This window comes from Stegostoma tigrinum, unplaced genomic scaffold (assembly GCF_030684315.1).
Source record: "Stegostoma tigrinum isolate sSteTig4 unplaced genomic scaffold, sSteTig4.hap1 scaffold_666, whole genome shotgun sequence".
Classification (NCBI taxonomy): domain Eukaryota; kingdom Metazoa; phylum Chordata; class Chondrichthyes; order Orectolobiformes; family Stegostomatidae; genus Stegostoma; species Stegostoma tigrinum.
In genome coordinates, this window is record NW_026728607.1 from 1 (window position 1) to 11,813 (window position 11,813).

The window sequence follows — 11,813 nt, forward strand, 5'->3', positions numbered from 1 at the left end:
GGGGAGTGAGAGGGAGACAGAGAGAGATGGGGAGTGAGAGAGAGAGAGAGAGAGATGGGGAGTGAGAGTGAGAGAGAGAGAGATGGGGAGTGAGAGAGAGAGAGAGAGAGGGGAGTGAGAGAGAGAGAGATGGGGAGTGAGGGAGAGAGAGAGATGGGAGTGAGGGAGAGAGAGAGAGGTGGGGAGTGAGGGAGAGAGAGAGAGGTGGGGAGTGAGAGAGAGACAGAGAGAGATGGGGAGTGAGAGATGGGGAGTGAGAGTGAGGGAGAGAGAGATGGGGAGTGAGAGAGAGAGAGAGAGAGAGATGGGGAGAGAGATGGGGAGTGAGAGAGGGGTGGGGAGTGAGAGAGAGAGAGATGGGGAGTGAGAGAGAGAGATGGGGAGTGAGAGAGAGAGATGGGGAGTGAGAGAGAGAGATGGGGAGTGAGAGAGAGAGATGGGGAGTGAGAGAGAGAGATGGGGAGTGAGAGAGAGAGATGGGGAGTGAGAGAGAGAGATGGGGAGTGAGAGTGAGAGAGAGACAGAGAGGGGCGGGGAGTGCGAGAGAGAGAGAGGCGGGGAGTGCGAGAGAGAGAGGCGGGGAGTGCGAGAGAGAGAGGCGGGGAGTGCGAGAGAGAGAGGCGGGGAGTGCGAGAGAGAGAGGCGGGGAGTGCGAGAGAGAGAGGCGGGGAGTGCGAGAGAGAGAGGCGGGGAGTGCGAGAGAGAGAGGCGGGGAGTGCGAGAGAGAGAGGCGGGGAGTGCGAGAGAGAGAGGCGGGGAGTGCGAGAGGGAGAGGCGGGGAGTGCGAGAGGGAGAGGCGGGGAGTGCGAGAGGGAGAGGCGGGGAGTGCGAGAGGGAGAGGCGGGGAGTGCGAGAGGGAGAGGCGGGGAGTGCGAGAGGGAGAGGCGGGGAGTGCGAGAGGGAGAGGCGGGAGTGCGAGAGAGAGAGAGAGAGAGAGAGGCGGGGAGTGCGAGAGAGAGAGAGATGGGGAGTGAGAGAGAGAGAGAGTGATGGGGAGTGAGAGAGAGAGATGGGGAGTGAGAGAGAGAGAGAGGTGGGGAGTGCGAGTGAGAGAGAGGTGGGGAGTGAGAGAGAGAGAGAGATGGGGAGTGAGAGAGAGAGAGAGAGAGTGATGGGGAGTGAGAGAGAGAGATGGGGGAGTGAGAGAGAGAGAGAGATGGGGAGTGAGAGAGAGAGAGAGAGATGGGGAGTGAGAGAGAGAGGTGGGGAGTGAGAGAGAGAGAGGTGGGGAGTGAGAGAGAGAGAGAGGTGGGGAGTGAGAGAGAGAGAGAGAGAGAGGTGGGGAGTGAGAGAGAGAGAGAGAGGTGGGGAGTGAGAGAGAGAGAGAGAGGTGGGGAGTGAGAGAGAGAGAGGTGGGGAGTGAGAGAGAGAGAGAGGTGGGGAGTGCGAGTGAGAGAGAGATGGGGAGTGAGAGAGAGAGAGAGAGTGATGGGGAGTGAGAGAGAGAGATGGGGAGTGAGAGAGAGAGAGAGATGGGGAGTGAGAGAGAGAGAGAGAGATGGGGAGTGAGAGAGAGAGGTGGGGAGTGAGAGAGAGAGAGGTGGGGAGTGAGAGAGAGAGAGAGGTGGGGAGTGAGAGAGAGAGAGAGAGAGAGGTGGGGAGTGAGAGAGAGAGAGAGAGGTGGGGAGTGAGAGAGAGAGAGAGAGAGAGGTGGGGAGTGAGAGAGAGAGAGAGGTGGGGAGTGAGAGAGAGAGAGAGGTGGGGAGTGAGAGAGAGAGAGAGGTGGGGAGTGAGAGAGAGAGAGAGATGGGGAGTGAGAGAGAGAGAGAGATGGGGAGTGAGAGAGAGAGAGAGATGGGGAGTGAGAGAGAGAGAGAGATGGGGAGTGAGAGAGAGAGAGGTGGGGAGTGAGAGAGAGAGAGGTGGGGAGTGAGAGAGAGAGAGATGGGGAGTGAGAGAGAGAGATGGGGAGTGAGAGAGTGAGATGGGGAGTGAGAGAGAGATGGGGAGTGAGAGAGAGAGATGGGGAGTGAGAGAGAGAGATGGGGAGTGAGAGAGAGAGATGGGGAGTGAGAGAGAGAGATGGGGAGTGAGAGAGAGAGATGGGGAGTGAGAGAGAGAGATGGGGAGTGAGAGAGAGAGATGGGGAGTGAGAGAGAGAGATGGGGAGTGAGAGAGAGAGATGGGGAGTGAGAGAGAGGGATGGGGAGTGAGAGAGAGGGATGGGGAGTGAGAGAGAGGGATGGGGAGTGAGAGAGAGGGATGGGGAGTGAGAGAGAGGGATGGGGAGTGAGAGAGAGGGATGGGGAGTGAGAGAGAGGGATGGGGAGTGAGAGAGAGGGATGGGGAGTGAGAGAGAGGGATGGGGAGTGAGAGAGAGAGATGGGGAGTGAGAGAGAGAGATGGGGAGTGAGAGAGAGAGATGGGGAGTGAGAGAGAGAGATGGGGAGTGAGAGAGAGAGATGGGGAGTGAGAGAGAGAGATGGGGAGTGAGAGAGAGAGATGGGGAGTGGGAGAGAGAGATGGGGAGTGGGAGAGAGAGATGGGGAGTGGGAGAGAGAGATGGGGAGTGGGAGAGAGAGATGGGGAGTGGGAGAGAGAGATGGGGAGTGGGAGAGAGAGATGGGGAGTGGGAGAGAGAGATGGGGAGTGGGAGAGAGAGATGGGGAGTGGGAGAGAGATGGGGAGTGGGAGAGAGATGGGGAGTGGGAGAGAGATGGGGAGTGGGAGAGAGATGGGGAGTGGGAGAGAGATGGGGAGTGGGAGAGAGATGGTGAGTGAGAGAGAGAGAGGTGGGGAGTGAATGTGAGATGGGGAGTGGGAGAGAGAGAAAGATGGGGAGTGAGAGAGAGAGAGATGGGGAGAGTGAGAGGGAGAGAGATGGGGAGAGAGAGAGAGAGAGAGATGGGGAGAGAGAGAGCGCGACCGACCGCGATGGACCATGGTGGGGGAACGGAACTAGTCAAAAGGGAAGTTACACACACACACACACACACACACACACACACACACAGGTCCCAGCGCCATAACAGAGGTGAACTATCCCTCACTACTGAAATCTCACGCTACAGATCAAGTTGAGCACACATTCATTCATTCTCACCTTCCCGCACCTACACCACTGTAACCCCTTTCCCAACCCCTTCACCCTGTTTAAAATAACTGGACCAGGGAGCATGCTATCTCTGATCATCTGCAAGGGCTTCTTACGTGGACAGGAATCTCTGCGCTTTTCACCCCTCAACCTGCGCCCTCCCCCGCAAAAAAAAATTGCTTAGCTTGTTATTTTGTGCTTTTCAGTAAATGAGAATAGCTTTCCTTCATATCCGACTCTGTCCCCTACAATGCCCCATGCCCCTGGGGAACACCGGTTGAAGCAGCATCCTGAACAATTCCCTGTACCACACCTCAGTGCCAGTGAAAGCTGGGTCCCAGCACACTCGCTCCAGTCCTCATTCCCCAGCACCAGCAGATCAACCTCCTGTCGTCCCATTCCGATCCTATCTGTGCACAGGGAGCTGGGAGGAAGGACAGCGAATTTGCAGAGAGGAGATGGCATGGGTGGGCACATCAGGGGAGTGGGCAAGTTTCCAGCTACTGACTTGTATTCCAGAATCAATAAATAAACCTTTAATTAAAATAAATATATACACATATATATATCATTCCATCAAAAATTATCTGCACTCAAGTGGTCATGTCTTACAGAACAGACCAGATAAATGTGGGAGTATTTTATATTTACCTTAAGCACCTGCAGGAGTTACAACATGTGAATCAAACTCAAGGATATGAAACCCTGACCCAGTGATGATACACACTTGTGGAGTGTCACAGCTTTCTCTCATTTAAACCAAGGGTTGCCCAGTAAAATGTGTATAGGTTGTGTGAGAGGGAGGAATTATCGTTCTGGTTTCACTCCCTCCTGGCTGTTGCTTCGCTCAGTAATCCTGCGTCTGGTATCCCTCTGAGCTGCTAGTGTAGGCTCCTGTTGAGAGTGGCTGCTGGTAAGAGCCTGGGGCTTCCATCTCATCACCAGAGAGGTATGGGCCATAAGGAGCAGAGCTATCCTGGCTTGGGTCCGTGTACTCCTGTGAGAAAAGAGCAGAGTCGGCTCCCAGGCGGTACCGCTGGTATCCCAGGAAAGCCTGAGCAGCCTTTAAACAGAGACGAGGGAGCAAGAGGGGGAGGGGGCAGGGACAAGAGCAGTGAGGAGAGAGGCAGACAGAATCAGAGAGCGAGAGAGTCCCAGAGCGAGAGAGGGCGCGCGCGCGCGAGGGAGCCCCAGAGAGGGCGCGCGCGAGGGAGCCCCAGAGAGGGCGCGCGCGAGGGAGCCCCAGAGAGGGCGCGCGCGAGGGAGCCCCAGAGAGGGCGCGCGCGAGGGAGCCCCAGAGAGGGCGCGCGCGAGGGAGCCCCAGAGAGGGCGCGCGCGAGGGAGCCCCAGAGAGGGCGCGCGCGAGGGAGCCCCAGAGAGGGCGCGCGCGAGGGAGCCCCAGAGAGGGCGCGCGCGAGGGAGCCCCAGAGAGGGCGCGCGCGAGGGAGCCCCAGAGAGGGCGCGCGCGAGGGAGCCCCAGAGAGGGCGCGCGCGAGGGAGCCCCAGAGAGGGCGCGCGCGAGGGAGCCCCAGAGAGAGAGACGGGGACCATGGGCAGAGACCGAAGGAGTTGAGAGGCAGGGAGGAGGGAGTGACAGGGAATGGGAACCAGTGGTAGAACAGACAGTGAAAGATAGAACAATAAAAGGACACTGCAGTTAGTGGTGTTAACTTGCAGAATGTTAATGACCTTCAGAAAGCGTAGCACGTTATGAGATCTGTGGTTAACACATTAGGAGGCAGTTTTAAAGGTCTGTAATATGAGCAGTGCGGCAAATCCAAGCAGTTAATTGTTTTGCATCTGCAGATATGTATCAATGATAGGCCTCCTGTCCACACTAACTCAGCTGAGGAGATTAACCTAGCTGCTAGAAACTCTAATAAAACAAAAGAACTGCAGATACTGGAAATCTGGAACAAAAATAAAGGAGAATCTCAGCAGGTCAGGCATTATCTGTGGAGAGAGAAAAAGTTAACATTTTGAGTCCTGTGACCCTTTGGTGTAAATGCCAGCCTTCTCTGAAAAGCTGTCAGTTCCACCAATGACAGCAGGGGAGGGGAATTGTGGGTAATGATCATGGAGGACGGTGCTCACAATCTGAAGTTGTCAAACTCAAAGTTCAGTCCTGAAGGCTGTAAGGTCCCTAAGCAAAAGTTGAGGTGTTGTTCCTGCAGTGTGCATTGAGCCTGACTGAAGCACGATAGTAGACCAAGGACAGAAATGTTGGCCAAGGCACATGGCTGAGAGTTGAAGCGGCAGACGACTGGAACCTTGGGGTCATTTTTATAGACATAGCACAGGCCTTAAATTGCGAGGTGGTAGGTGGGCACGCGTTGCTTTCACATCCAAAGGAGCACATGCTGCCATTTCCACCATCTCCAGTGGGATGCCACCACCAGATACACATTCCCCTTCCCCTCCCCTCTCATGCCAACATTCTGCTGGGACCATTCCCCTCTGAGACACCCTGGTCCACTCCTCCTCTATTCCCAACACTGCCTCCCCACCATGACACCTTCCAATGCAACTGGAGAAGGTGTAACCAGCCCATTTACTTCCTCCCTCTTCTCTATCCAAGGCCCCAGGCACAGCTTCCAGCTGAAGCAGTGATTGACCCGAAATGTTGATTCTGTTTCTCTCCCCACAGACGCTGTCAGACCTGCTGAGCTTTTCCAGCTATTTCTGTTTTTGTTGCTTTTGGACACACTGAGTTTCTCCAGCACTTTCTATTTTTGTAGCAGAATGAACCTTTGTCAGGCTTCAAATCAATTCTAAAACATATGCAACTTCAGGGACTACAAATGAGAGTGGCCCAATTGCTGGGCTACAGAGAGTGGAAAATCCTATAATTCTGTTGGATTGATGCTGCTGAAAAGCATCCTCCAAGCTCAAGTGATGCTTATTTGCAGCAAGTGTAAATACCCGAAGCAGACAGTGATGAAGATAAACAGATTCATCCAATCTTAGGACCACAACTTGCAAAATTAGATGAATTAATACAAGCAAGATGACAGGGCAAGAGAGTCAACAACGGTCAGGCAGAGGCATAGCAACATTTTGGAGCTCAAGGTAGACAAGAGAGGGGCGAGTCTGGGGGATTTGAATACGAGCCAAGTCTAGCGTTCCTGAGATTCTTTGACATAAAAAACATCCTGATTCTCAATCACCAAACCGCCAAAGAAACGGGGAGGAAGGAGTAGGGAAAGGGGTGTGGGTAACTCTCAAAGCTACACCTGCTTATCCCAACAGGCAATAAAATCAAATGCACTTTCCCCCTCAAAAATCAGATTAGTCACCACAATCGAGAGTTACAGCAGCAGGAGAGAAAGCCACTCAAGCAAGCAGGGATAGTCTAGCAGCTCACAGTGATCAAATCGCTGTGCTTTGGAGTCTGAGTGTTTGGAAGCTGAGCAGGACACTGTAGTTAAGCAAGAGAAGGGGTTGGCTGTGGTGGGAACAATTTACTGTATTCCTCAGTGAACGTGATGCCCTTTAATCGATCCATGGCAAAGAGAACCAAATAACCCTGCAAAAGGAAGGTGCAGGAACTGGGTAAAACACACAGGAGGAACTGAGGATCAGAAATGGTCAGTTTCATACACAGGCTATGTGCCCTGTCGCACGAGCATTAACACAGGAGGTGAAAAATCGTAAGCTGTCAGAGATGGTAGCTTTCTGCTCAGTTCTCCACACCACATTAGAAATGAATGGGGTACAAGACTCAATAATCTGGAAGACATGGCAAATCTTCCTTTACGCTGTTACCCTCAAACACTCCCGTGATATGGATAGCATGGCATTAGATATGGGGTAAAGCGCCCTCTACTCTGTTAAACTCAGTGAAGCTTTCTCTACATTCACCCCCTCAAATACTCCCAGGACAGGGACCATACAGGGTTAGATAGAGTCAAGCTCCTTACACCACTCCCACATTGAATAGGAGATGGTTTACTATGTTGATTTCTTGATGCGCAGTTGAATAATTCAGACCCAAGTGCTAGAATGCCAGCTTTTAATTTGGGTTCCAACTTGCTGCCATTTCAGAATGCTAGTTATTGAACTTAATGATGTACCTGAAATGCTGTAACCTGCAAGGTTATGGATCAGGTGCTGGAAAACAGGATTAGAATAGGCAGCTGCTTTACTCAGCCAGTACACATGACTGGCTGAATGGCCTCTTTCTGTGCTGTAAATTTTCTATGATTCCCCTTGAAGCACAGAGCGAGGGGTGTCAGCTTTCTGCAGTGGGCCTTTTCCATATGGTAAGCAAATGTATAGGGCCCAAATGCTAGGCCAAGCCTTGAAGTTCAATGGACAAGAGAAGATGGTCAACCCTCTACTATCTGGATTTGACCTCAGATGAAGGACCACATAATTGCTCAAGAGGCCATTCAACCCATCGGGTCCATAGTGGCCCTCTTAAGAGCATTCCACCTGGACCAAGCCCATCCCTTTAAACCCACATGGGGTTTTTACCATGGCTAACCCACCCAGCCTACACATCCCTGGACACAGGGAGCAATTTAGCAAGGTCAATCCATCCTAACCTGCACATGTTTGAACTATGGAAGGAAACCGAAATACCTGGAGGAAAGCCACACCCAAACGGGGAGCATATGCAAACTCCACACAGACGGTCCTCAGAGGCTGGGGCTGAACCAGGATCCCTGTGGGGCACCTTGCCACTGCTGCCCCTATCATTGTGGAGGAGGGATGAGTGAAGGAATCAGTGTTAAATCCACTCTGCTGAAGCTGTCCAGGATGAAGGGGATCTAGAGTGAAATGTGCCAGCAACTTACCCAGGTGAAGATTGAGAAGAAGGAGAAAGTGATGGCAGCTCGAGCAGCATCGGCTCCTTCCTTTAATGGGTCGTCCTTTTCCAGATCTGTTACTTGCCATTGGTTGGTGAGGAAGCAGAATCCCACAAACCACAGGAAGGACCAAAACGCTGTTGGGATAGAATGAACAATTAAAAATAAAACTGTAACTCTATAATCAGGGAGAGGTGTGTCCTGAGGCATTAATAATCCCGAGCATCAACCAAGCATCTCTGTCAGTTCAGCACTGCACATGGAATAGAAGGGGGAAGGTGGGGACAGACAGACAGTATGTGTGAGACTGCTGTTCATGTGGGCAGCTGTAGTATGATTTTGGGAGGGGGTAGTGTCAGGGTGATCAAATGAAGAGAGAGGGGGAGAAAGAAAGAGAGAGAGAGAGAGAGAGTAAGTACAACAGAGGGAGCGAGTGCTGCACTGGGTGAGAGTAACAGAGTCCACAAGCTACAGAGGGGGGCAGCATGACGAGAGATTTAGCAAGAGACATGCAACAGAAAAGGGCACGTAAAAAGGTGAGAGCATGAGAGGGTGTGTGCAGACCAGAATGAGCGTGGTACAGGAGAGAACGACAAGACAACCGAGGGATAAAGAGGCAGAGTGCTACATTCTGAGTCACAGCTAACAGTTATTGAATTAAACTTCTGCAATCCCTCTAGGAGTTCTGCCTTTGGTGTAAATACCAATTTTTTTTTTAAAAAAGTTCCATTTTTTAATATTGTGAATTGAAAGAGATGGCTGTTTTGAAACCAAGGATTAAGGAAGGTATTTTTGTACATTTAAAGAGTATGGTTCTGAAATTGATTGTAAGTTGTGTTTACAAGGCTGCCTTTTTTAAAGCAGTGCGGGAGGCTGTGTTGACAGGCTGGTACCAGGGCTGTGCACAAAATGAGATTTGGATGGCAACAGGTTCCTGATTGGTTTGTAGAATTGTAACTAGTTGTGGATGTCAAAGGCCATCCAGCTGACAACTACCTGATTGGCCCCTGGGTAGCTGAACAGCTTGTGGATATGAACAACTGTAGCAGGAGCCTTCGGGCTGCTGTAAGGGGCAGATGCGGTATCTTCATCTTCAGTAAAATACCTGAAGTTTGAAGAAAGCTAGTTTATTTGCCCTCACCAGTTGCTGTGAGCTGTGGTTTTTAACCAGTAACAAGGAAGTTTGCAGCGAGTGCATCAATTGCCTGGGCCTCCAAGTGAACGGAAAAAAAACCTGGGGACAGAGATTAAAGATAAGAAAATCATAGCAAGCAAAAGGATCAACTCAGTGAACCACGTCGGCTGTGCCCATTGAATAGCTTCCCCAGCTTTGTTCCCCAACCCTCATACAAAACACCAATATTTTTCTTTTGTTGTTGTGAACATATCTATACACGTCTGTGCACGTGATAGAGAGAGTGTGTGAGAAAGAGATAGAAGTTTCATAAACCAATGTATGTCTGTCGGCGTATATGTGAGACAGAGTTTACATGTCTGCGTGCGAGTGAGTGAGTTTTAGTATATATTTCAGTGTGATAGTGTGAGTGTAAGAACGAATGAGTGAATGCATGTGTCACTGTACGTTACAGAAAGTGAGGGACAGCTACAGGACAGCGAGAATCAGTGGGAGAACAGAAGATAGAGTTTCAAATATATACCTGTGTGTTTTGGTACACTCGAGTGCGAGAGGGATTTACAGGGCTCTATCCCAGTGAGGTGCAACACTGGCCATTATATACTTTTAAGGCAGAGGTTGATCGATTCCCTGCCTAACAAGAATGTAAGGTCATTTGTGTGGATGGGAATGTGGAACTCAAAAGAACTAGAGCAACCATGATTTTATCGAACAGTGCTGCAGGCTCAAGAGACCAAATGGTCTCCTTTCCTTCCTATTTCATGGGTTGATATGCATGAATTCTACTGTAGCCTGAGAGACAAACACTGACCTGAAAATCCAATATCCCCCAGAACCACCTTTTTCCGATCCTTCACGCTGCTGATCTGCGGAAAATAAGCATCGAGGGCAAGGAAGGCCATACACCCAAGAAAGGCCAGCACGCCAATGGTGATGCCATAGTTACAGGCGTTGGGATTCCGGTTGAAGATGCAGTGCTGTTCCACCTCCGTGGGTCGGTTCATATAACCTTCGTTGATAATTGATCCGAAAACAACAATCGAAAAGAGCTATAGACACAGAATGGGAGAGAAAATGGAAGGTAAGTTCCAGGCAGATTTTCCAGTTCAGCCTATTCTAGGCCAAGTTAGGCCCTTAAATCTCAAGCTAAATTGGTGTTGTTGCAGGCTTAAATTACCCTAAAGAAGTAACATAACCTCACATAATCATTCATCCAAACTTGTTGACCAGTTTATTAATTAACTCAGAGCGACACGAGCGAATGCTGCTTTAACAAAATCCACTCCAATGCAAGATTGCACAAGAAACTCCTGGGAGTGCTGCCATGGCAACCTCATAGACCAGCTATCCAGTTTGGTGCTTGACTGCCTAACCCCAGAGAGAGAGCAAGGGAGATAGAGAGACAGAGAGCACAATAGAGAAAGAGTATGTGTAAGTGTGGAGGGCGTGGGGAGCAAGAGCGAGAGAGATTGCGAGGTAGAGGTTGAGTGATGGGGGAGGGAAGGTGGGGAGGGGGAGGGTCAACAGCTATCCTGAAGCCTGAGCAGCAAAGGATCCCTGTGCAGCACAGAAGGCGGCCCCCCCACAGCTGCACGCATTCTCAAGAAGGGGGTAGTGTAAGTAGGACATTAACCATTTTTTGTTGTAAAATTTCTTGTGTTTTTATTCATTCATGGCTTCTGGCCTGGATCAACATTTATTGCCCACACCTAACTCCTCTTAACAAAGCTGTGGCGAGCTGCCACATTGAACCACTGCAGTCCATGTGGTGCCGGCTCATCACAGCATTGCTGGAGAGGGAGTTACAATTTTCACGTTAAAAAAAAAAATCAAGGAATGGCAATATATTTCCAAGTCAGGAACATAAGTGGCTCGGAAGTGAACTTACAGGTGATGGTTAGAGATAGTAGGAACTGCCGACGCTGGAGAATCTGAGATAACACGGTGCAGAGCTGGAGGAACACAGCAGGCCGAGCGGCATCAGAGGAGCAGGAAGGCTGACGTTTTGGGCCTAGACCCTTCATTATTTTTCTGAAGGAGGGTCTAGGCCTGACAAGTCAGCCTTCCTGCTCCTCTGATGCCGCTTGGCCTGCTGTGTTCCTCCAGCTCCATACCGTGTTATTACTGATGATGGTGTTCCCATCATTCTGCCATCTTTGTCTTTCCGGGTGGCAGCGGTTATGCATTTGGGGGTTTGTCGTCTTAGGCCCCTTTATTAATTTCCGCACCGCATCTCTTTGATGGTACACACTGCTGCTTCTAAGCACTGATAGTGGAAGGAGTAAATGTTTGTGAGGCGTGAATGTTACTTGCCAGCTCTCTGCCCAATTCTGGATATTGTCCAGGTCTTGCCACATTTAGGCGCAGACTGCTTTAGTATCTGAGGAGTTGTGAATGATGCTGAACATTGTACAGTGAACATTCCTATTTTTGACCTTGTGCTGGAGGAAATGCATTGGTGAAGCAGCTGAAGATGGCTAGGCCTAGGATACTACTGAGGAGGTCCTACAGAGATGTCCTGCAGCAGTGATGATTGACATCCAATAACTCTCCAACAATCACAATCTTCTTCCTTTTCTCCAGCTATGATTCCAAACAGCAGAGAGTTCTCCCATTCCGATTCCCACTGACTCCAGTTTTGCTAGGGCTCCTCAATGCCAAAATCAGTCAGATGTGGTCTTGATGTCAAGGGTAGTCACTCTCACCTCATCACTGGACTTCTTCTCAACCAAGGCTGCTCAACTGGAGCCAAGTGGTCCTGGTGGACTCAAACCATGCATCACAGAGCAGGCGCTGCATGATAGCACTGTTAATGACACCTTCCTCTACTTGA

The 11,813-nt window shown here is 50.7% G+C and overlaps 1 protein-coding gene across 1 annotated transcript; it reads right to left on the reverse strand.

Annotated features, from left to right (window-relative positions):
• Nucleotides 1–2,601: 2,601 nt before the first annotated feature.
• Nucleotides 2,602–10,038, reverse strand: syngr1a (synaptogyrin 1a; the record flags this gene model as incomplete). Its single annotated transcript, XM_059644289.1, is given in 3 exon segments — nucleotides 2,602–4,097; nucleotides 7,834–7,982; nucleotides 9,792–10,038. Coding segments are annotated over 3 exon segments (612 nt in total), but the record flags the coding sequence as incomplete, so codon positions are not given.
• Nucleotides 10,039–11,813: the final 1,775 nt, after the last annotated feature.